This window comes from Armigeres subalbatus, chromosome 3 (genome assembly GCF_024139115.2).
Source record: "Armigeres subalbatus isolate Guangzhou_Male chromosome 3, GZ_Asu_2, whole genome shotgun sequence".
In the NCBI taxonomy this organism is placed as follows: domain Eukaryota; kingdom Metazoa; phylum Arthropoda; class Insecta; order Diptera; family Culicidae; genus Armigeres; species Armigeres subalbatus.
In genome coordinates, this window is record NC_085141.1 from 13,823,862 (window position 1) to 13,850,389 (window position 26,528).

A 26,528-nucleotide genomic window follows, 5' to 3' on the forward strand; every position below is an offset into this window, starting at 1 on the left:
AGATCCAGTCAATTTATTTGCTTCGCGGATGACATGGACATTGTCGGCCGAACATTTGCAAAGGTGGCAGAACTGTACACCCGCCTGAAACGTGAAGCAACAAAAGTTGGACTGGTGGTGAATGCGTCAAAGACAAAGTACATGCTTGTGGGCGGAACCGAGCGCGACAGGGCCCGCCTGGGAAGCAGTGTTACGATAGACGGGGATACCTTCGAGGTGGTCGAGGAATTCGTCTACCTCGGATCCTTGCTAACGGCTGACAACAACGTTAGCCGTGAAATACGAAGGCGCATCATCAGTGGAAGTCGGGCCTACTACAGGCTCCAGAAGAAACTGCGGTCGAAAAAGATTCGCCACCGCACCAAATGTGTCATGCACAAGACGCTTATAAGACCGGTTGTCCTCTACGAACATGAAACATGGACAATGCTCGAGGAGGACTTGCAAGCACTCGGAGTATTCGAGAGACGGGTGCTTAGGACCATCTTTGGCGGTGTGCAAGAAGACGGTGTGTAACGGCAAAGGATGAATCACGAGCTCGCCCAACTCTACGGTGAACCCAGTATCCAAAAGGTAGCTAAAGCCGGAAGGGTACGATGGGCAGGACATGTTGCAAGAATGCCGGACAGCAACCCTGCAAAGATGGTGTTCGCTTCCGATCCGGCAGGTACGAGACGGCGTGGAGCGCAGCGAGCGAGATGGGCAGACCAGGTGCAGAACGACTTGGCGAGCGTGGGGCGTATCCGAGGATGGAGAGATGCGGCCTCGAACCGTGTATTGTGGCGTCAAATTGTTGATTCAGTGTTATCTGTTTAGATGTTAACTAAATAAATGAAATGAGCAAGGCTATGTGGATTATTCTGGATTTTCAGGTTTTAGAATCAAGAGCTTTTACATCTTTCAAAACCTTCAAGAGATGAGTGAAACGTACCTACAATATTTGGTGACAGAGCAGACTGCAGTATGGATGCCGTTTTAGACGTGTTATCTTATGATACTCACCTAATCCGTTGAACTAACTGTAGGTATGTGATACCTCACCGATCGTACGAATTTACCTCTATAGAGAACATGGTTCAGTTTTTATGTTTACTTTTTTATTTTAATAGTTTCCTTAACTTCTGGAACGTTGCTGTTGGTTGCTAACATCTTGCGAGAAACGCTCAACTTGTGTAGCGAGTAAACATGATCGTCGCGTTTACACCCGGCCAACACATGGCGCCATTATACCCCTCTTTCACACACCTCCGTACCGTCCGAGATCTTACTTCGATTTCTTGTTCTTGATCTTCTTCAGGTAGAATTCCAGTTCCTTGCCTTCGAGGATGTAACCGTCGGCGCGACCACTCTGTCCTGGGCGGGAAGCAATGGCGGCTGCGAATAAAAACAGACACAAGAGGGAAAATATAATCGATTAGTGGTAGGATTCTCACTTGAATGAAGATTACATATTTTTTGGTTAGCGATCAGTGTAACTATGACAAAGCAGGGATCATTTCTCACTAATACGGAATCGCTCTCAAAACGAGATTGATGACCGTGTAGACCCTCGTGCGAAGGTGTGAGTCGCTTTAGTTGTTATCATCATGAGAAACTGTAGAAATAATGACAAATTTAGCGAATGGTGGTGTTTCAAATCTCATGAATTTTTAAGTATGTAGATGATAATTACGATAAACTTTTTCCTAAACCTAGCCACCCTCAGCATGGTCTATAGCCGCGTCTTACCGCACGGCTAAGGAGCACCCCCCCTACCCCGAAAAGTTAAAATGTTAAAAAAAATTATGTTTTAAAGATCCGGTTAACAAACTTGCGTAATTTCATAATTCATTTGCTCATATGCTATCATCGGTGGCAGACGCTGGCAGTACTGAGGGTCATGGGTTCAAGTCCCATCGAAGAGAAAGTGGTTACCTCCAATCAGGGTTTGCAGAAATCGCTCTCAATAGATAACGAATAACGATAAAAGCGAGGCAAAAACCTCTTCGAACCATAACAAGCCATGAAAACAAAACTATCGCACTTGTATACAAGTTGGAAAAAAAAACTGATTCGGATAGGCGGTCCCCACCGATGGGGTTTGATAAAACGCTTTATTCTCGCTCATTTAATGTTGGGGGCATACATTTTTTGGAACAGCTGTGTAAAACAAGTTGAAATGCATCATCAGAACCGGTGCCCCCCGCAATTGGGACTCATTAAAAGAAATTCATCACGGGTTGTAGACTCGCCCCCCCCCCTCCCCGAATCAGTTCATTATCGTAACAGCTACCGAAAAACGTTTCTCACGGTATGCTATGGAGAGTGTATACAGACATGATAAGTGAGAGATTTTCTCATTCTCCTTTGGATTCAAACACTGCCTCCAATACATTTTTCAAATCAATATCTTCCACATAATGTACATATTTACATATGAGCTTTAAGAATATTGTAAATTAATTAGGTGCTGTTTATTCTAGACCAACATTTGAAAAGGGCGTAACAGCCAAAATTTATTCCTTCTGATTCTTCATTTACATATATAGCTAAATATGTCTCGCGTAACATATGATTAGGACTTATAAACCAAAACCATGATTTTTGATTTTCTAGCATAAACGATTCCCTTGTAAATGATTCTTCATGATAGATAGAACTCCGTTCTTGATATTCCTTAAGAAACACATTTATTGCTATTTTGAGTAAACGTCTCATGAACCATTTGCACCATAGTGGCTTTTAAGTCCTTCGTTCGGCGCCCTTCACTACTATTCGCAGTGTTTTCTTTGGTTTTTAGGCCGATCACTTTTTATTGTTTGGTTCGAAAATCAGACTTCAAGTAATTCTAAGATGTTTATTCTTCCTAGGCTTTCATTATGCCGCAAAGCAGAACTGCTGTGGCTAACAAATCTAAACAAATTCAATGATGTTAATAGCGATGTGCAAACGGCTTAAAAGCCGGATGTGTTGCCGGTAATGTGAGTAAACGACGCGATTTTGGTTTTAGCTGAAATTTTGTAGATTTCGAATGGTTTTCCAACTCTTTTAAATTTGCTTATATAATATAACCATTTACGTATAGAATCGACACGATATTGGCAATAAAATGGGTTTCTACTTCAATAAGTGAATTAAATTAGACATAGAAAACTTGAACCTCATTTTTCTCGGTTCAGCATTGTAGGCTTTTCGGCCCTAATCTTATGTTGCTCGAGATGTGGAAGAGGAATCCGAAGGAATAAAATTTGGCTGTTACGCTCTTTTCAAATGTTGGTCTAGTATTTTAGTGGTGGTTGCATTTAGAGATCAGTATGGCGTCGAAATCCAGGATTCCGCGATTCGGTTACAGAAGGGTCCAGCGGAAACGGTGGAAGGCCATTTGGCATAACGACTATTTAGCATAATTTGTTGGGTACCTCGAGGCCATTTTGGCATAACAACCATTTGGCATAATGACCATTTGACATAATCCTTGAAAAAATGTATTAAATACAATGGGCCGTTTGGCAAAACGACCATTTCGCAAAAAAAGGGTAATCGTAGGAATATATGATTTCCGTTTTTAGAAGTTCTTATTTACCTAGAATAAGGCAAAAGAATAGATGACTTATTTAAAAGCACGCATTTACCCGGAATAAGCCAAAAGAGTAGATGCACATAACATAAGTGGATCTTCGAACAAAATCCCCATCAAAAAGTTGACCCCCTTTCAGTGGGCCAAAACAGTTATAACGAGCGTCGGGAACATCGTTCTGTCATTCTCAAATGTAAACAAATACCATATGATCAGAAAATTAGAACAGTTTGTTTCAAAGACTACAAAGGTCAGGATGGACAACTGAAGTGTGGAGAAATTCAGTTTTAGCATGCATATATTTTAAACATTATCGAGATATGGGAGATAATATCCGAAAACAAATGTCTTCTGCGCTTCTCACAACAATGGACAAGATATAAAATTAATATCGACATTTTCTTCATCTGTAACAGCTATTTTCAGGCGATTTTATAAGAATATCTTTTTTCTACCGATCACTAGTATCGAACATGAAATGATCCTAAAACCGGTTCAATAAGTTTGTGTATGATTTGAAGAAAATTGATGTTTTTTCAGAAAGTATTTATTAAGATGTCGTTTAAAACTGTACTACATTAGAAACTAATCTGTAAATATGCAGTTTTCTGTTTTTTCAAAAGGATGGCGAGGGATACATACCAATGTTGGTTTTCAAGTTGCAAAAATGAGTTGCGAAATGAAATGAAAAAAAAAACCAATTTCATAATTAAAGTTTTATTATTGACTAGATGTCATTCTTGTTAATACTATTATTACGTATAGACTGCAATGTTGAATATATGTATATCCTCTAACCTAAATCATTAACCAAGTATAGCAAACTCGCGGGACGGCGTCGCGAGGTGTTTTGAGTTGGGAATTATAATGAACTATATTAACGATGTTTCTTATCATTTTGAGAATGGAAAAGCTGTTTCAACACTAACTTGATGCGCTTTAACTAAGCATTTTCTGGTAATAACGTTTCCAAATTTGTACCGATAAGGGGAAATATTGATTACATTTATTGTTCAAACAGCAAAACACTGATATTGTGAACCAATATTGTAATACTTCATTCAAAAGTTTGGTGTTACTGTAGTATGATAAATCGAAGTTTCATGTTCAAAATATTTCATAGTTAATTACAGAGTTTCAAAAGATTAATCGCAGTGGCGTCTGGTGGGCATGTGCAACCTGTTCATTGAACAGGTAGACGAAATAATAATCATCTAATTAAGATTACTTTATACTGTATTGAAAAACATTTAAGTTGTGGTTGGTCGAAAATAGGGGAAACTCCCTTTTAAACAAATTGCATTGTAACCGCTACGTTCAATTTTGTTGATGAACAAAACTACACACACTGAAAATTCGCCTAGCCGAGCATAGCTTTGTTGTTTGTATTTGCGTGTTTGATTGCGTTGTGTTACGACATACAAGAGACACTCGCAAAAATGAAGCCATCATATGAATCCTGCAGCAAAACATTTGGTGGAACTTTTTTTTCTTTCTCTTTGCCCACTTTGTAGATCGCAAAGAGATGCGACAGACTCGCAACAAAATAACGTCGCAGCTCGTTCAAATTTGTGACGTGAACGAAAGAGAAAATATGTGAGAGAATCTGTAGGAACTTTTCCCTCTGCTCGCCTTTTTTGAGAACGAGACCATGGCAAATTGCGAGCATATAACAGCGTCGCCGTCTCACATTGCATCCCAACTCGTTCAGCTGCAAAATTTGAACGAGCAAGTATTATTCTGAAGCGGAACATGAATGAAGCAAACACTTCACACACACATTGTAGGCTCTCTAATTTCATTTGGTCCGTATAGGGAGATGCACGGCATGAATGGCTTTTCGGTTCAACACATTTGGTTGAACGTAGTTTCATTCCCTTCACATTTATGTGTCGAATCGAAACAGTGTTAGTGTGCCAGTAGATTTCATGACGATACTGCTTCCACTGCTCTTCTATTTGAATGAATTTGGTCATTGACGGTTTTCTTTTATTTCATGCAGTTGGAGAACTTTGCTTGCAATCTAAAAAATTGAATTTGTTTCATAAGTTTTCGGAATTCGAAGAAAACAGTTTTAGCTTGCCCTAAAATCGTAAGTAAATTTGTTAGCACATAGAATTTTATTTTTATTTTATATTCATTGGAACTCACAGATGGCTGCAGAACATTATTTGGTAGATGAAATTTTGCAACGGCCATTTGCTTCTCGCACGGCTGAAGAAAGAATGTTTCTTGTAAAATGCCCAGTTCCTCGTCCATCTATGGAAATGTTGAAGTCGACATACAAACTGAAGGGAAAAGTAATGACGCGAAATTTCAATGTGTCGTCATATGATCACCTATGGCTTTGCGGTTCCACAAAATTGAATAAGCTGTTTTGTTGGCCATGTTTACTATTTCGGAATGCTAATGACAAAGGCTTATGGTCGAAAAACGGTTATAATGATCTGAATCACCACACTGCATCCATGAAAACACATTCATCTTCAAAGGATCATATCAACAGTGCTTTTGCTTTGACAACGTATGGGCAGCAAAGAATTGATGAAGCTCTCGATCATTGTCGCCATTTGGCCAGAAACCGGCATAATGAAGAGGTAACGAAGAACAGAAATGGGATGAAAACTCTGTTGGAGGTGACATGTTTTCTTGGGTCACATGGTTTGGCGTTCCGTGGACACGACGAGACAGCTGATTCGGTGAACAGAGGAAACTACAAAGATTTTTGTAGTATTATCGCTATCAAGGACCCTGCATTGAAAGAATTAATTGACAGCAAGGTATTCAGTGGAACATCTGGAGGCATTCAGAATGAATTCATTGACTTTATCGGAGAAAATATACTTAATGTGATTAAAAGGAGGTAATTGAAGCAGATTTTGTATCAATAATGCTGGACGAATCCATTGACTCTGCACGATTATCTCAACTTTCATGTGCCTTGCGCTACGTCAAGTCTGATGGTAAATATGAAACTATAGTGTATAATAAAATGCTTAACCTAAACAAAATAACTTAACAGGAACACCGGTTGAACGACTCGTTGGGCTGGTGGATGTCAGTAATGACAAAACAGCAACAGCTCTGGCCGCACAAGTTGATGAAATCGCTTCTTCCTTTGGTCTTACTGCTGACAAATTAGTAGCACAAACATATGATGGGGCTGCTGTCATGTCTGGTTCTAAGCACGGCGTACAACGGCTAGTCAAACAACGGTTCCCGAAGGCAGGATTTATCCATTGTCGTGCCCATGTTTTGAATTTGGTACTCCTCCATTCTTGTACTAATAATAAGAGGACTGCCAGATTCTTCAATACGATTTCATCTCTTGCGTCTTTCTTCTCCCAGTCACCAAAGAGAAATAGCAAGTTGCAGGAGTTCATGGAAACAAAACTTCCAAGTGTTTGTAAAACTAAATGGTCATACAATTCTCGTATGATCAAGGTGGTTGACATAAACTATGATGCGATATGCGCCTGTTTGTTTGATTTACATGGGAGAAAATGAATTTGATGCCGATTCCTGCACTGCAGCTAGAGGTCTCCACGGATTTTTGATGGAATTTAACACAGTTTTTTTGCTGAAGATTTTTGCCAAAATTTTTTCGCACACTGATGTTCTTTATCAGATTCTTCAAACGAAGGAGCTTGATATTGTAGAATGTGTCAGAAATGTCAAGGTATGTCAAGCTTCCATCAAAGAAGATCATTTCAGCAGTATTTTAAAAGAGGCAACAATAGTGACTGCTGAGGAGAAAGTTGACATGTCATCGTGTCGTCAGCTGTATGATGCCGTCATCGAGAAGGTTTCTGATGAAATGTCCAATAGATTTGATGGTTTAGGCGAGTATGAGTATCTTGGACTATTGAACTACGAAAAGTTTGAGTGTTTTAATGCAAGTTTCCGACTAAAATGGTTAAGATGGTTATTCAGCAACATTCCTTCGATGAAGCAAAATTGTGCAATGAGCTGACAGTGTTGTATTCTCGCGCGGAGTTCAGAGGACTGAAAATTAAAGAAATAATTTTGATGATCGTTGAGAAAAGTTTGAGCCAAACTTTCTCAGAATGCTTGAGATTGGCCAAACTGATCTTAACGATACCCAACACAACAGCTTCTGTGGAACGATCGTTCTCGATTTTGCGTCGTGTAAAGAATTACCTTAGATCGACAATGGGACAAAAACGATTGTTTTCTCTCATGCTGATGGCCGTGGAAAGTGAGCTCTTGAAAGACATCAGCAAACACCCAATGTTTTATGATGACGTAACGAATGCATTTGCGAAAAAATGTGAGAGAAGAATTCCTTTGTTGTATAAGTAGGTTTAAGATAAGAATGTCGTTTAATAAATACTCTTGAAATAAAAAAAAAGTTGAACAGGTACTCAATTATGCCACGCGACGCCCCTGATTAATCGTATAATTATTATGTTTGTAATGATGCTGGGTCATTAGGCCGAAGGTCACTAGACCGAAGGCCATTAGGCCGAATGGACACTAGGCCGAACGGTCATTAGGCCGAATGGCCATTAGGCCGAATGCAAACTGGGGAGTGACAAGTGAGTAGTGCGAAGTAGAACGGAAGAAGAAAGAAGGAAGAAGGAAGAAGGAAGAAGGAAGGAGGGAGAAGGAAAAAGGAAGAAGGAAGCAGACAAAAGAAGAAGGAAAAGGAAGAAGGAAAAAGGAAAGGAGGAAGAATGAAGAAGGAAGAAGAAAGAAGGAAAAAGAAGGAAGAAAAAAAGAAGAAACAAGGTAGAAGGATGAAGACAGATAGAAGAAGGAAAATGCAAGAAGGAAGAAGGAAGAAAGAAGAAGGAAGAAGGGAGAAGAAAGAAGGAAGAAGGAAGAAAGAAGAAAGAAGAAAGAAAAAGGAAGAAGGAAGAAGGAAGAAGGAAGAAGGAAGAAGGAAGAAGGAAGAAGGAAAAAGGAAGAAGGAAGAAAGAAGAAGGAAAAAGGAAAGAAGGAAGAAGGAAGAAGGAAGAAAGAAGAAGGAAGAAGGAAGAAGGAAAAAGGAATAAGACAGATAGAAGAAGGAAAGTGCAAGAAGGGAGAAGGAAGGAGGCCTAAGGTGAAGAAAGAACATCTCATTTTTTACTTTTTCTTCTTTTTGCCAATTCGGCCTAATGACCATTCGGCCTAATGTCCATTCGGCCTAATGACCTTCGGCCAAATGGCCTTCGGCCTAATGACCTTCGGCCAAATGGCCTTCGGCCTTATGGCCTGACACCGTTTGTAATCAATTTTAATTAAAAATCATATGATTTTATAATGATTGTGACTGACCTTCATGAGTCGATATTGAAAAGAACAGTCGATTCATGGAAATATCGAGATGTGGAATAGAAAATCCTTGGAAGCTCTTTGGAGGGACCATCACAGTAACCCAGAAAATATTGTTTTCATATGGCATAATTTGTTTCCATGAGCCGATATCGAGTCATAGAACATCGACTCATGGAAGTTTGACTGTAATCATGTTTAGATTCAATGAACCAATGGTCTATGTTAACTATTTGAGGCAACGAAGTTCGATTCTTTTATTTGACATTTTCCGCATAGTTATGCCGAAAGAAAGAGTTCAGCTCAATTTAGACACTTTTTTACTATGTGCGTCTTCTTCTTCTTCTGTATCTACAGTCGCGATTCGCTGGATGGGCCACGACCTCAACCCAAGTAACGAATTCGGTGTTTTAGTTGGGCCAAGTGACAGCCATTTGAACACGTATATTTCGACTTGAACATCACAAGTTATGTCCAGTGACGCACAATCCCGTTTTCCGTGTTTACATTGAATTTTGACGTACGGTTGCTTTTTAGTTGGGCCTCAACCCAACCAGCGGAGGCCCAACTAAAACCCAAGTATTAAAATCTCAACCAGCGAATCCCGACTGTAGTGGGCTTGTTAGTCATATTGTTACCGCTTCTGCCTCATATGCCATGTCGTTTCCTTTTATATCCTATTTCTCCATCTTTTTTTTTTATATCTTTATTAAAGAGACTTTCAAAGTTCTCCATCTTGATATTCTAGCAGTAATTGCTTTCTCCTGCCACTCTACCAACTCGTTAACTAAGACGAACTTGTGCTACTCGAACCTTATCCAAAAATGTCAATGAATTCCGCATGAACTCGTGGCAAGTGCAATGATATATCATATAAGCCCGTCGGAAACGACAACGAATCTGCTGAAGGAATGAAAAAAATCCATCCAGCCGTTTTCGAGTTATGCGGATACGATTTAATTTTTATTATTTAGAGATATTATTTACATCAACATAAGCACTTTAAACCATCAATATGGAAGAATTGGATTACAAAACTGTAAAACAATAAGAAAATTATTAAGCCTTTTTTTTTGTGGAATGTCTTTACCTGGCATAAGACGAGTTTAGTACTATTCAATTTTATTCCACCACGTTGTAATCTAAAAAAAAAATTCAGCTAATTTTGGTGTGAATAATAATCAGATAAACAGTAAAAATCGCGCGACCCCTTGCTAATTCAATACTGTTATACCATATCTTTTGACGTTTCGATGTTCCGTATAACACATTCAATCTGTTATAAGGGTACAACTTTTGCTGCCCGAGTTACACATATGTTATGTGGTAGATGACCCTTTCTTTAAAAGTACGCATTTCCCCAGAATAAGGCAAAAAAGTAGATGATCCCTTTTTGCCTTTCTCGTATACTAAGTCTACGGAAAGGCTATAGAACTGCTCCAAAACCGAACTTTTTATAGAAAGCTCTTTTAAAATACGCATTTGCCCAGATAAAGGCAAAGAGTAAATGACCCCTTCTTCAAAAGAACGCCTTTCCGGACAGAGTACTAGATGACCCATTTTTCTAAATAACGCAAAAGTCGAAGCGTATAAGATTTCTTTTCTACGCATACGATCGGAATAAGATAAATGAGCTGATGATTCCATCTTTTGAAGCACTCAATTTCTCCTTATTACGATAAAGCTTGCATGTATTTGGTTGAAAGAACTGTAATGAGTATAACATTTAAAAACATTCCGAATCTCCAGGAAATCCAGGAGGAGATCGGCCGGCTGAAAAACAACAAAGCCCCTGGAGTTGACCAACTACCAGGAGAGCAGTTTAAACACGGTGTGAGACACTGGCTAGAGCGCTGCACTGGGTGATTACCAAGGTTTGGGAGGATGAGGTTCTGCCGCAGGAGTGGATGGAAGGTGTCGTGTGTCCCATCTTAAAAAAGGGCGATAAGCTGGATTGTAGCAACTACCGCGCAATCACATTGCTGAACGCCGCCTACAAGGTACTCTCCCAAATTTTATGCCGTCGACTAACACCAATTGCAAGAGAGTTCGTGGGGCAGTACCAGGCGGGATTTATGGGTGAACGCTCTACCACAGACCAGGTGTTCGCCATACGTCAGGTATTGCAGAAATGCCGCGAATACAACGTGCCCACACATCATCTATTTATCGACTTCAAAGCCGCATATGATACAATCGATCGGGACCAGCTATGGCAGCTAATGCACGAAAACGGATTTCCGGATAAACTGATACGGTTGATCAAGGCGACGATGGATCGGGTGATGTGCGTAGTTCGAGTTTCAGGGGCATTCTCGAGTCCCTTCGAAACCCGTAGAGGGTTACGGCAAGGTGATGGTCTTTCGTGTCTGCTATTCAACATCGCTTTGGAGGGAGTAATACGAAGGGCAGGGATTGACACGAGTGGTACGATTTTCACGAAGTCCGTCCAGTTATTTGGCTTCGCCGACGACATTGATATCATGGCACGTAACTTTGAGAGGATGGAGGAAGCCTACATCAGACTGAAAAGCGAAGCTAAACGGATTGGACTAGTCATCAACACGTCGAAGACGAAGTACATGATAGGAAGAGGCTCAAGAGAGGTCAATGTGAGCCACCCACCACGAGTTTCTATCGGTGGTGACGAAATCGAGGTGGTTGAAGAATTCGTGTACTTGGGCTCACTGGTGACCGCCGATAACGATACCAGCAGAGAAATTCGGAGACGCATAGTGGCTGGAAATCGTACGTACTTTGGACTCCGCAAGACGCTCCGATCGAATAGAGTTCGCCGCCGTACCAAACTGACTATCTACAAAACGCTTATAAGACCGGTAGTTCTCTACGGACACGAGACCTGGACGATGCTCGTGGAGGACCAACGCGCACTGGGAGTTTTCGAAAGGAAAGTGTTGCGTACCATCTATGGTGGGGTGCAGATGGCGGACGGTACGTGGAGGAGGCGAATGAACCACGAGTTGCATCAGCTGTTGGGAGAACCATCCATCGTTCACACCGCAAAAATCGGAAGACTGCGGTGGGCCGGGCACGTAGCCAGAATGTCGGACAGTAATCCGGTGAAAATGGTTCTCGACAACGATCCGACGGGAACAAGAAGGCGAGGTGCACAGCGGGCAAGGTGGATCGATCAGGTGGAGGACGACTTGCGGACCCTCCGCAGACTGCGTGGTTGGCGAAGTGCAGCCTTGAACCGAGCTGAATGGAGAAGTCTTTTATGTGCAGCACAGGCCACTCCGGCCTTAGTCTGATGATAAATAAATAAATTTAAAAACAAAACTTTAAAAGATTACATTTTTTTCAGGAATAAGACAAATTAGCACATTATTTGTTCATTTAAATCCATTTAAATTAAAATTTACCCGCAATTAGGCGAAAAAGTAAATAACTCTTTAACACACGCTTCTTCCTTGAGTTTTTATAAGTCTTTTAATTTTTATGCCAAATGGTCGTTATGCCAAATAGCCCTAAAATCATTGACTATTTTTCTTTATTATGCCAAACGGTCGTTATGCCAAATAGCCCCTGGCTATTCAACTCGTTATGCCAAATGGCATTATGCCAAACGCACTTATGCCATTTGGGGTAGCCCGAGTGGAAACACAGGTTGCCACATTCGAAGTACTCTTGGCTGAAGGTGCCGAATAAGGCCAAGCTGAAGGTGGGTTGGTCAGTATGCCCAATGAGCATAAAATAACAAACTCAAGTCTGCTTTAAGTGTTTTGATTTTGGACATAAGTCATATGACTGCAGGGGTCCACATCGGGTTATGGCTATGCCGGTTGTAAGGAGCTGAAGGACACAAGGCTTCCACTTGTCATGCTGCATCGAGGTGTTAGATATTCGCTCCTGGCGTAGATAACAAACACCTATTCGGTGAACTGGCCTGTCCGGCTTCCAGACGGGTTGGGATAAGCACTCAGTTGAATCTCAACCACTGTGAGGTAACACAAGCGTTGCTACAACGGTCGGTATGTGAGAACAAGACTGATGTCGCCCAGCTATCGGACCCGAATTGCATCCCTGCTAGGAACGAAAATTGGATTGCAAACAGAACAGTGTTAATCTGGCCATGTGGAAGTACGCATTCCAGGAAATAGTTTCATTTCCCGACAACGAGGGTTTCGTAATAGCCGAAGTACCGTTTTAACGCGAATCCCGAATAACCGTCACATGAAGATGTATCTAACATTTTCGTTAATATTGCAAAAGTAAACAAATTTTCTCGGTAGGCGTAAAGATGAAGGACATTATAATTGTGGACCCGATGGAAACACTTGTTAAAATATTTTAATTCATGTGATGTAAAGACCTCCGAAGTAAAAAATGTGCTTACGTGTTCGGAATATGAATCAAAACAGTAAACGGACATGGGATATACTCCTAGATGGAATACAGAGCATTGCACTAGGGTATTAGATAGTCTTTTAGGCGCACCAACTGGTCGGAAACCATTAGTAGTTGCGGCTGACTTCAATGTAAGGGGCAGATATGGAATGGAGGGTTCATGAGGGGTATAATACTTTGAGCGACCATCAGTAAGTACGATTTATGATCAATTATACCTCCAACAGTACCACAAGGCGGGTCAATATAGGTATGAATGTTAGCCTTTTCGGTACACCTTAGTGTACGAGAAAGGAAAAAAAAGATGCTATAGAAGATTCACTACTCAAGAACAAGGAGTCACTATTCCGTGGTAGTGACAGGTGGCAACGTACAATGAGGACGTGCACCGAATCAACACAATGACATTTGAGCGGTGCGCTGTTTACTAAAAATGAACACTTTTTCATACATCGAGCAAACATATCCGTGTTACAATTCGAAATGTCTGGCAATATGACTTTTATCGGAAACAAATTCATCTGTGTAAACTTCACCATTCAATCAATTTCGTCACCGTACATTGCAAATACAGCAAAACCAAAACAATACTCACCCAGCAGACGTCCAGCGTTAAACTGTTCCTCCAAAGCGGGGTCAAGCTTGGCGGTCTTCTGTCGTTTGACGTATTTCTTGAGGACGCGTTTGCTGCGCTTCTTCGACAGCACATCCTCCTCACCGGACTTGACCTCACGCTTCTTTCCCAACGGCAGCAGGTAGTGACTTTCATACCACTGACGGAAGGGAGTAGCATCGATCACGATGATGGCGTTCTTGACCAAGGTCTTGGTTCGAACCAGCTCGTTGTTCGAGGCATTATACACCACATCGATAATACGAGCTCTGCGGGCGGTTCCTTCTGACGCCCAGGCGAAGTTGCCGGCATCAAGACGGAGGGCACGGAACTTTCGGTTTCCACCACGGGTACGCACAAAGTGGACACGGGTAGCTCCAATCTAAAACAGATTCCAATGTCAGTAACCTACAAAATCGAATATGGCAATGTCCATAAAGAAACTTACCTTAGTGTTGGCAGCCGGGCGTCCTAACTCATACTTCCTCTTCTTGCGGATGGCGGCCTTCTTGCCACCAGTGGCCCGCCTCTTGTGATAACTATCACGGCTTATACCTGAGAAGGAAAGTCACCAAAAACCATTCTAGTTAGCTTCATCTCAAGTCATGTCCAAGCCGCGAAATGCCAAACATTCAATTGTCAAAATATATCGGAAACGCGTGGATAACATAATAAAAATATCACTTTTCACTGCACTTAATCAACATCGAAACGCATTTTCACTGCTTGAAATTGGAGTCTTCAAATTTCAAGAGCTATCGCGCACATCAGCAGCACGATTTCCGACATATTTTCACTGTTATTTTGTACATTTCTCACGGAACACGATCAACCAACGACTCACCCATCTTGATGTGTTGATCGAGAAAGAAAGAGCGCTTGCAACCGGAAACTCAATGTTGGCTGCCCTGAAAAATGACAGCCGATGCCCGCCTCCGGCTGTCAAAACTCGTCGAAAATGTACACATGACACGGAGAACCAAAAGTGCGGTTAATATTCCGTGTATGGTAGAAAATCGAAAATTTGTTTTCAATAAAATGAAATCTAGATTGCTTTGAGAATAGGTCGTATGTGCAAAAGAGAGATTCTCTTTGATCACGCTCTCTTTCGCTAATAAATCGGCTAGTTTTGCATGTTTTGCTACAATTCCACTTCAGCATGATAGACAAAGCTATTGTCTTTGGATATCTGCCAAGAAATTCTAAGTAAACTTTTGTATAGTTTCGTAATAATCGAAAGAGAATAGATCCAAAGAGAGACTCTCTTTTGCACATACGACCTATTTTCAAAGCACTCTAGAAATATCTGCAGTTATCAGACGTCGCAACTCATTTCTGATTAGTGCGCCTGATAGTACATCCCTGGGTGGTGCGGATAGAATCGATTTGGTTGTCAAACTGAAGCCAAAATTTTCTATTGTGCCGGAGCCAAACATTGAAGATTGTGGTTATGTTCGTTTCTGATCTAATATTGAGAAGTATTGTTATTATTTTGGGAAAAAATAAAAATAAACTTTGTTTGAGTTTTGTATTCCTTGTAACAAATATTCTCACATTATATTTCGAGTGGAAAATTAGTGGGAATGCAATTTAAAAGGACTCGTTACGAAATTTCACGAGATTCAGCAGCTGATTGGAACATCAATGTATGTAAACAATCGTAAAGTCATGTAGAGTCTAGCGCATTTGTGCGCCCTCATGCAGCGTGGAAAGAGAAATTCGAAGAGCGGGAAATGTTTGACAGCCAAGTAACTGCAAAATAATTTTGTTTATGGGAATGATTTCAAAATATCCCTCAGCGCAGAAAAGCGGCTCTATCCGCAGCACCCAGGTACATCCATGCGTGCATGATGCGCACTACTAATGAAATATTTCAAATTGTCGCGACTCGCGTCGCAGCGCGAGTGCTCAATCGCGCGGTCCGGTTTGGTGGCGGCCCGACAATATATGCACGTTTAGAAAAAAGTATACACGGTTAGATAAATTTACCCATTAATGGGTACTCTCCTATTATTTTGCCTTTAATACTATGCATACAATTTACTCAAAGCTGAGTTTAATTTATCCAAAGCGGACCTTGATCAACTCAAAATTGAGAATATTAAATTTAATCAAAAATTTAGGTTATTGGGCTATAAGCAACCCCGGTATGAGGTGTTTGCATCTTGCTCTAGTTTTGACAACAGTCATAGGAAAAAAGGGAAAACTACCCAAATTTGGGTATTTTTTTCTACGATATTCTCATCAGTGCATATATTATAAATTCAGTAGAAAATCGAATTATAGCCGCTATTGAAATTGGATTTTTCTCACAATCCATACTTTAAACCCTGAGAGAGAGAAGACAGCTCGCTTTATTTACGTTCATCCTAATGTCACCGCGATCCAGTCACTGCGAACCGCAAAAGTAAACACTGCGATGCAACTTCAAATGGTCGTAAATGGGAGCCCGGATAAAAATTTACAGTAACTTGTATGACATAACCCATTGAAATACAATAGATTGTGTGGCAAACAATACAAACTATTGTATGCTTATTGTAAAATGTTCACGGTTGTAAAAGATCTTTATTGTACGTACATTAAAAAAACAATATATTTAAATGTTTCCGTTAAATTCTATTATATTTTTATTGTTCGCTTATGTTTAGTGTTGCTCATCCAAAAACTAAACAATTTTTAAAAGTATTTGGGTTGGATGATCTGGAAATCCGTCTAATGTTATTGAATTAATATAATTTTGGAATATTTCATGGATTTATTATATTGATGAAATAACAATTGAAAACAATAAAATTACAATAGCTTTGTTTGTTAAATAAATAAAAATGTTATACCGGTTCTCAAGTATATATTTTCATATTGCAGGTCTAGTTGCAGGTCTAGAAATGTTTTGCAATAAAAATTTGATTTCAAAAAAATGAAAGGGAACAAAAACTTTTGCTTATAATTTTACTCGGAGAATGGCTGGATTCATTTGAGCGTGTACAGTTTTGTTTATAATTAGTGAAGAGATGAAAATAATGAAACTGTATGGTGCAGAAAGTGTTTTTTTCATTGCAGTTTCTGCTGCTGGGAAAGCGGTAGATCACTATGGCTTCTGTACCGTGGTGAGTATCTAAAGTGTTGAAGCGCGTTAGAGCATCATTACTGGGCGCGAGTATATTGATCACTCTCACTGTACTGTCATTTTAGATTAGTCACTCTTTTTCGCATCGGTCACTATTTTCGGTATTTTCGGTTATCATTTCGGTGGCTGCATTCCGTATCGGTGACGTTCGACGTTTGATAGTTCATCAAATAGTAGCGATGTTTGGTCAATTTGGTCACCTGTCAGCTGCGCTACTGTTTTAGCAGCGCGTTTAGTAGCGATCGGTAAAGTGTCAAATAATGATACTGCGCTGACAAACGGTTTATACTCACCACCGGTAATCGTAATATTATACTAAAAAGTTCAATGTACATAATGAACGCAGTGGTTCATCGAACAAAAATAAATGAAAATTTTATCATCATAGTACCTGATGACATGCCTGGTAACATGTATCCTTGTTCCTTTACAGAAATGAAGCTTATGATAAATAAAATACTGCTGCTTGCTGGTCACTGATTGAAGATCGTTCAGTGGCTACCATTGGTCAATCTCACCAACGGGATATAATAAGAACTGATGCAGGTAATTTTTCTTTTCTTCTCGACGTATTTTTCTAATAAAATCGACATTCTTTTATAATTTACATTTTTTACAGGTTTATATCTATATGTATTGTCTATTCGGAACAAAGTTAGTACGCTTTTTAAACCGATGTTGGATTTTTCTCCAGATACAGGCAACCCACTTAACTTTGGAAGTAGTGCGCTGGATTCGTCTAAAAATATGCTGAACAACCGGAGGAAAATACAATAATTTGTAAACCAATTAATTGTATTTTTATTGTAAAATTGGAGTATAATGTATTCTAAATCCTGTTGTATTTCTATTGTAAAACAATAGAAACAGTAATTGAAAACATTTAAAACACAATGTTTTCTATTGTTTTGTCGCTCGAAATCATCCCATTGAAGAACCGTAAAATCAATTGTTTTGCTCCGAATTTTGTATGGAAAATTTTCGATTTTTATTGTAAAGATACATAACAACCCCTTTTTAATTGTAAAAGTCCCATTTACCATTCATTTTATCGTGGAAAACCATTATTTCTCATGTGATTTTGTTGTCAAAATTCCATTATATTCAATGGTAAAAATTATGTTTTAAATGGTGTTGTAACAATAAAATTTATGATATTTTCATGATATTTTTTATCCGGGATGCTACCAGAATATGAAAATTGGTAGAGTTGATAAGAAAATATTATGAATGGCCGAACCAAAACAATAATATCCATGTTTGCTTCAAACATTTAGCTGGTTGAAACAACTTGAAACGCACATTTGATTCAAAAGAAAGTTTTCGTTCGCTTCAAATGCAACAATATGTTTGATCCAAACATATTTATTTTTGATGCCAGAACAAACTGAATTATTGTTTGGATTTACCTAGAATATGTTTGTTTTTAACGTAGTTTTTTCTGCGTGGCTCAAAAATTGAAAAGAACATTGTTTAATTTGAAATTGAAAAATAGATGAAAAATGCTTCCTCGACATTTTCGGTCTTGTTTGACGTATGGATTCAAACGCACTAGCAAAACACCGCAGGGCGACTCAACCTTTGACAGTTAATATATAGGGCTGACGTTTTGGGCTGATGGTTCATTCGTTCTGAAATGTTGCACAGCCCAAAATTTGCCTTAAAATGTCTTAAACACAAAAATTTTATTTTTACTGATTTAGAATTTTACCAGAATTTTTATAACAACGGTACAAGTATTCTTGACCGATGCACTATCGTTTCAAGACAAAATTTTCAAAACGACTTATCTGCTTTTGTAAACAAAGATTCAAACGACGATTTGACGAATCTGATAGGTAGATGAAGGATTCCTCTACCTGTTCATGGTGTTGGTTTCCGTGGGAGAGCTATCAGATTCGCCAAATCGTCGTTTGAATCTTTGTTTACAAAAGCAGATAAGTCGTTTTGAAAATTTTGTCTTGGTTTGCAACCATAAACGAGGTAGGGCTTTAGGACCCAATGAATTATTGGCAGTGGCTGATTTTCTACTCGCCGCCGTCACATCCAAACGCTATAGTATATGCGCAAAACAGCCAGCAAGAGTTAACCGCCAGAAATTTGTATGACGAAAGTCATCTAACGCGGGTTTTCTCAAAATAAGAAACATTTCATGAAAAACTATTTGGTATTGATTATGCAGGAAGGTGTCCGCTACCATGCCTACCAAATATTTTTTTGATGAAAGTGCTTATTTTTGAGAAATCGAGCCTTAGATGCCTTTCGCCATACTGATTTCAGAAAGTTAACTCCTAGTGTGCCGCTGTAAGCACGCTCAAAGCAGGCGATTCATTGATAATATTGAACTCAAAGTTTGGATTGATTTATCTGTTCGTGTATTATGCGCGGTTTTATTTTATACGAGATAGAGCTGTTCCTTTTGATTTGTCGAACTCGTCGAACTCTGGTCGAACGCAGGTCGATTGAAACGTCAAAATTTGACATTTAATGTCAAAAATTTTATGCATTAAAAAGACGCGAGAAAACGGTGAAAACATCGTTTTTGAAGGAAAATTATTTTCAATTTTGTGAGTTTATTGAAAACGTATACTACATAGTTACGATTCTAATTCACCATAATCCATAAGTATGGCTGACGAAGGTAATGAGGATAGTTGGTTGTACGGAAATACAAATGCCGACGGGAAAAACGGTGACAAAGGTGAAAACGGAGAGGGCGACGACGGTGCAAAAGATGGGCCTTTGGATGAAACGGATCATTCGCAATGGGAAATCGAGGAACCGAATCGTGCAAGTAAACGACCTCGGAGCAGTTTTTCCGACGATGAACATCATCAGCACGATGACAATGCGATGGATTCAAGCGATCTCGGTCAGTCCCGGGCTGATTCTATCCGGAGGGATGATTCCGTGAGTATTTTTCATGTTGGATCGGCAGGGCTAGTAGAGGATAACTTTTCTTCTGACTGATTTTAGTTTTGTATACTTAAGTATAGTATACTTTTTTGTTATCCATTATGAGAAAAAGTAAACTTTTTAGCAGAAAATATAGAATATGGGAATCTTCCATATGTCACCTAAAAATCGGTAATTTTCAACCCCCTCCGACAAAGGGGTTTGTCACACTGTATTAAACCTAATTTTTTTTTGTATGGATCGTCACGTTGCTCGGAGCCTCACTCTCCCCCTAAGGGCGTGACGTACTTTGTGGATGGCCCCTCTTATAAAATCTATATTGCGTTTTGTTTCCACAACTGATTCTGATTTATTGGATCTTGTTCTGTACAGCACGGAGAGGAGGATTCACATCTGCAAGAAGACGAGAGTCATGATCAGAGCCAGGCGGAGAAGGTAAATAGGAGTGATGGCGAAATGGAGACCGACGATAGCGATGATGATGACGACATTAATGTTGTTATTGGAGATATAAAATCTGGTCCAAGTTACAACATTATAAAACAGCGTGGCCCCATAGTTGCTCCGCAAGTGGCACAGGCAGCTCCTGGTCCGGACAAGGCTAAGCAGCCTGCTGGAAAGTTCAGCATAGATGAATTCGAAAGCGTCGGTACTATAAACGGAGTCCCAGCGCATGAGTTCAGCATCGATTCTCTGGAAGAGAAACCATGGCGTAAGCCCGGAGCAGATATCACTGATTACTTCAATTATGGATTCAACGAGGAAACATGGAGAGCTTACTGCGAGCGACAGAAACGAATGCGGATGCATGAGAGTGGAGTCGGATTGCAAGGCTTGACCATTAACAATCCCCAGGCAGCGCAAATGCAGAACAACTGGAGGCAAGGCCCTCCGCCACCTAGGAAGATGAACAACGGAATCGATGTCATTGGTCATATGGGCATGCATCCGAGACCTGAACCAGATATGATGCCACGCCATCCAAAGGAAAATATTATCCAGGTCATGACTGCTGATCGTCGTGAATACAGTCGAACTGCTTCTAAATTCGATTCCCCAATGGGCCCGCCGCCGTTCGGCGCGCCTCCGGAATTCTATCACAATGAACCTGACTATGGTGATTATGGATATGAACCGACTCAGGAATCACAGTGGAATCCGGAACCGAACTGGCAGCCACATGGCATAAAAACTCTTACACCGGGCCCTCCACCACAAATGATGCCCCCAGGAATGGGTATGCCTCCTCCGCACATGGACATGATGCCACCACCAATGCAACCTGGCATGAACATGGGTCATCCCGGAATGGGGCCACCCGGAATGCGTGGTCATGACCGTGAACGTGATCGGGAGCGGGAGCGTAATGAAAGGGATCGTGAAAGAGACCGCAGTGGACGGCCCCGAGATCGTGAACGTGAGCGTGAGCGTGAGCATCGACGTGAACGAGAAAGAGACCGAGAACGCGAAGTATCTATCAGCAAGCCGGAACCTCCAGAAATCGAACGATCGCGTAGCGAAAAGCCGGAACGTGAAGCCGATAAGGAGAAACGCTCGTCCAAGTCCGACCGCCACAAGGAAAGGTAACATAAAACACACAAACAAAGCCACAGGCATTTGCTTAATTTTGTTCTTTACTTTTAGATACCGCGAAAGATCTCGCAGTCGTGAGAAGTCCAAAGCCAGAAGGCGGTCCCGAAGTCGCGAACGCGATCGCCATGGCAGCCGCTCGGATAAAAAGAAATCGCATCGCAAGGATAAGGATGAACCAGAATAAGAAGTTCAGCATTTTCCTTATCAGCAATATGAAAAGAAACATATTGAAGAATTAAAAAAAAATACAAAATAAAGTTTAATAATTAAGGAATTAATTTTTTTTTCGCAATTTCGCATCATAATTCCTGGTTTACAGTTCGCGTTTGAGTGACAAAACGTTTTTTTTCTATACCAATGGAATGAGTTTTTTAATGACCATTATGCAACTCAAAAGAGTTACATAATAGTAGTTTGTGCAACAAGCTGCAAAAAAAATAATTTCTTCATAACGAGTTGTCCGTTTATCCAACAAGGGTTGCCGATAAGCACTACGAGTGCTGAAAAAATTGAGTTTTGCAACAAGATCTAAAAAGAAACTTGGTACCACACATGGACACCAACGGAAAGGCTTGTTTTAGGTGGAGCCAAAAACCTACAGTTGAGAAAAATCAGTTTTACAAAACACAAAAAACATGCGCAAGAAAAGCACATGGATGCCAGTCATGATCAATTACAGCAACGAAAAACCGGTGGCCGAGCAGGGGTGGCTTCTAGGTGGAAGAAGCATTTTGAGTTATTGTTGAATGGACAATCGGAATGAGGGAGGACAAACATAATATTTGGATTGAGGATGATGAACAAGCAGTGGGGCGGTAGTGCGCGAACGTCAAACATAAGCAAAATCGACGGAAGCGCCGTAGGTCATTGACCACCTACAAAAAATTAAATCAACCGTTACAAAGGTGAACGATGAAACATGTGTTGAGTGAGACGTCTATTTCTCTTTCGATCTTGTCTGTCAGATCTTGCCGTCTCCGTCGCCGTTCCGCTGCTTTGCGTAGGGGATTTAATACTAAAGACACACTCGTGGTACAAGCACCGACGTGTCACCCCATGGAAAATAATTCAAATTTGCTGCCCACGACGCCATGAGTCTAGTCTAAATGGTGAAAAAAAAATCGCAATACATAATCTTTACCTTGTTTTTTCACTGTGTTGTGCTGATATGACGTCGTGATTCAATCAGCGAATCGAGGTTGTATGAGTTGTACTAACACGAACAAAGAGCACGTCCAATCTGACCTTCGTTAACAAAGACATTGCTCTCGATGGTTTTGTCTCCTTTGTTGCTGTTTTCTCTGCTTCTTGGGTTTTCTGGTTTCAGTCCAAAACAACGACAAAGCGTCATCAGTAGCAGTAGCAGCAGCCCAGCTCCTGATGGGTGATTCCGTGCTCGTCTCGGTCTCAGTTCTGCAGATTTTTTGTTTTTTTCGCATCCTGCTGTGTGTCGAAGAAGACTAGAAAACAAGACGCGAGTACTGGATGAGGTGAATGACGACGATGTGTTCGCGGCCGTCAGACATCGGGAAGATACCGTCGCGATCGGACAAGTGAATTTCTTTCTCCATACAGCAGAAACCCAGCTAATTACCCACAGAAGCAACGAATCGAGTGTTTATTGTAGTGGACAAGTGGAGTTCAGTGCTTAATATGTTTAGTACTGTTTTTGTACGATGAGAGTGGAATTCAGTGTCCTTACCAGTTCTGATATATAATCACGGAAGTGTAAGAAATAACGCCAACGAAAATACGAAAATAATTTATCCAGAAAACTAACAAAAAGCATGAGTGAAATGTCTTGCAAGGGCAGTCCAACATCGAGCGCTAGCGCTCGGATAAGTTTGGTAACAGACGAGAGCCATTTCAGCTTGGCCAGCCTGAATTCTTCCGTCAGTCAGGATGAGTTCTTCCGCTGCAGGGAACATTCTGATCTAGTGCTCAAGCGGATGCAAGGTAGGTCATATTTTTACTGATTTTACTCCTAATTCGGTGGATTAATGACTGAAGAGGATGCAGGGAGAGAGTTGGACACTTTCAGTGGTTCTCAAATATTGTTTTTATTTTTACGAAAACTACGTTTAGCCTAAGGAAAAGTCTCGGATACAGGGTGTAAAACGAAATTTCCAAATTCAAAACCGTCACGAAATTAGTCGAGACTTCAAACACTAATGCTACGTTTTGACAGGGCAAGTGAATTGAACAACTCAGTTGAATTCAATTGACTTGCCAAAAGTTGAACATGTTCAACTTTCTTTTCATTCAAATGAATTGATTTAAGGTGTTCGCTCAGTTCGCTTTCGATTCAAGCGACTTGCTCAATTCACTTGCTTTGTCTAAACGTAGCATAATAGCTCGTTTATTTTTAGATAAATTTTCGAGATGTTCTTATCAATCGACTCGGAAACTCTTCAGCAATTTTTCAATTCCATTGAAACTATTGATAATCAATGTTAAACTTTATCTGTAGTTGAATGATTCAAAATGGATGATATTTGAAAAATGTTGCACGGGGAAACGAACGGGATTTTTTTAAAACTCTTCTCAAAAATTCTAGAAGCAATTTAATTAAAAACGGAAAGAAGTACGGGGTTGGATTTTTCTTATACCGTACCGTGTATCAAGTGTGATATCATAAAATAAAATTCGAAATCGAAAAATTGCGTTCATTATGCAATAGAAGGAAAGTCCAAGCCCGTACTGCTAACCGTTTTGAATTCAATTGCTCCTAGAATTTCTGAGAAGAGTTTTAAAAAACTTCCCGTATGCTTCCATGATGAGACCTATGATATTATATACCAATCGACTCAGTTCCTCGAACTGGACAAATTTTTGTCTGTCCGTGTGTAAGTGTGTGTGTGTGCAAACGAAAATCAAAAAACAATAGCCACTTTTTCATGTAGTAATTCTTAACCGATTTCCTCGCAACAAATTGCATTCGACGGGGGACAAACCCTGGTTGATCACTACTGAATATAATCACGATCGGTCATTGCGTTCAAAAGTTATGAAGATAATGGTATGTTGCACCATATAAGCTTGGTTGGTTGATTCGCTATAGAGCCGTAATGTAGGCAATTTTTTATGACGTGTATCACACTAAATCGAAACCAAACGACTGAATCGAGAAAGGCGTCGCTATGTGGATTAATCTGGTTTTTTTTACCAATATGGTTATATATGTGGCTTAGATGTTTAATGATAAACTCTACGGAGCCAAAAACATAAGAAATAATAGAATTAATTATTCCGAAGAAGTTTCAGAAACATTTCTGCGAGAGCTCTTCTTTGGTGGAGATCGGTCCATTGATCCTTCAGTAACCAAACGATCCGGTCGCTGACCCGTAGACTGCGCTAGTTGCTTTTTATCCTCTCTCACTCTCATTTTTCTGTAGCCCATGATTCCCTTCTTCACGAACCATATTCGATCTGTATTATTCTTGAAGCTCATAGTTTCTACTAGTTTCTCGCGTTCCACCATTAAATCGGGAATTTCAAATGGTTCCATCCATTCAGTTGAATCGGTATCCAATCCAACCACATCTTCCTCAGCCACTTCAATTAAGTTGTTCTGCGCTGCTTTCGATGATGTTGGACGGGTTGCTGCATCAAATCCGATAACGACACCGGAGTACGATTTCCGTTGCCCACCTTACGTTGCCCTATTCGCCTCTTCCTTTCCGATTGATCGTTCCTTTCGGTCGTTCATTTTTTCTCTTTGTGGACGGCATGATCTTACGCTCGGCACACGACACATTTGTTATGCAAATCCTGGTATCGCCGGTGTACATAAGGTCCAGACCTACGTTTGGTGGAAGTTTTTCCCGGACCACAGAATCCACTTTCCCGTACTCCACAAGAAACTGCTTGAGATCGTTATCCGGCAATTCTGGTGGCAAATCAAACACCCGGATGTATTGGACATTTCTACCGGCAATCGACATTTTTACTTCCACTGAACTTCCATTGGAATAGTGAATATTTCGTGGTTCCTGATTCTTCATTAACGACTCCTGCATTGCATCTATCGAAATAAATTTCACAAACAGCGAGCGATCCACCGCTGTTTTGTATACTGCTTCCATAAGAGATACATCAGTATCCAACTGTCGCATAAACCCCGGTGGAAAGCGAAATTGAACAGTGTTGACTATCATTGTTTTAATCGGCCGCACAGAAATCGAGAATGACACAACAAGCACAGCACGTTGCTACCTAAGTGCCGGTGACTACCACATTCCGAAAGCAAACTAGTTGGTAAACGTCCGCGCGCGACGAGTGCAAAACAACAACACTGATCTCGATCATCAAAAAAAAAAAATATTTTAACCATACATTTTGATCCCATAGTCCGATTTGCACAATATTCAACAGAAAGCAATAGGAAAGGATTCCCTGTCGAAAGCAACTTGTTACAAGCAACGTTTTGTTCCAATAAGTAAATATGTGTATGTGTTCCAATAAGTATGTGCTAGACATGCAAAAGTTATTTTAGTTACCAGATAAAGATTGTCGCTGTCGTCGCTGTTCGGAACATCTTTTGCCAGCGAGGATAGGGGAGCTTAATGTCAAAGAAGGAAAATCCATACGATTTGACAGCTTGGTATCCAACATGTTCCGGACAGCAGAACAAAGGGAGCAGAAGCGACAATCTTTATCTAGTAACTAAAATATCTTTTAGACATGCCCAATAAATAAAAATATTAATTAAACTCATTATTTATATCAATGAATCGCCTATTTTGAGCAACACACTAGGAGTTAACTTTCGGAAATCAGTATGGCGAAATACATCTAAAGTTTAATATCTCGAAAATAATCATCTCAATCGAAAAAATATTTGGTAGGCGTAGTAGCAGACACCTTTCAACATAACTGCAGGGTTGTTACGACTACGCGGATTTCGCGATTTTCGCGGATTTCGCGGTTTTGCGGATTTGGCGCGGATTTACATAACGATTTTAGGGCTTCGCGCGGATTTAGTTTAAGGTGAATATTGAACAAATAAAATGCTGAATCTAATGGCGTTTATTTGAAAATTAGTTTTATGTGCATCTAGATTGGCTTTATTT

The 26,528-nt window shown here is 40.2% G+C and overlaps 3 protein-coding genes across 4 annotated transcripts in view; 2 read left to right on the forward strand and 1 right to left on the reverse strand.

Moving 5' to 3' along the window:
- Positions 1-1,075: 1,075 nt before the first annotated feature.
- Positions 1,076-14,710, reverse strand: LOC134226718 (small ribosomal subunit protein eS8). Its single transcript, XM_062707674.1, has 4 exons — positions 14,662-14,710; positions 14,266-14,372; positions 13,800-14,199; positions 1,076-1,374 (listed from the first exon to the last, which is right to left on the reverse strand). The coding sequence occupies exons 1-4, from the start codon at positions 14,663-14,665 to the stop codon at positions 1,265-1,267; spliced, it is 621 nt and encodes a 206-aa protein (XP_062563658.1). The 5' UTR covers positions 14,666-14,710; the 3' UTR covers positions 1,076-1,264.
- Positions 14,711-19,437: 4,727 nt separating this feature from the next.
- LOC134219472 (pre-mRNA 3'-end-processing factor FIP1) lies at positions 19,438-21,730 on the forward strand. Its single transcript, XM_062698203.1, has 3 exons — positions 19,438-19,857; positions 20,236-21,446; positions 21,508-21,730. Exons 1-3 carry the CDS (start codon positions 19,576-19,578, stop codon positions 21,638-21,640), a joined length of 1,626 nt encoding a protein of 541 aa, XP_062554187.1. The 5' UTR covers positions 19,438-19,575; the 3' UTR covers positions 21,641-21,730.
- Positions 21,731-22,782: 1,052 nt separating this feature from the next.
- LOC134225833 (kelch-like protein 5) overlaps positions 22,783-26,528 on the forward strand; it is a 51,801-nt gene continuing 48,055 nt past the window's right edge. The window contains exon 1 of one of the 2 annotated variants that reach the window (XM_062706207.1): positions 22,783-23,412. In XM_062706207.1, coding sequence (XP_062562191.1) covers positions 23,244-23,412 — 169 coding nt within the window. In that variant the 5' untranslated portion in view covers positions 22,783-23,243. The remainder of the gene's footprint in view (positions 23,413-26,528) is intronic. The other variant, XR_009983338.1, reaches the window with a different exon arrangement.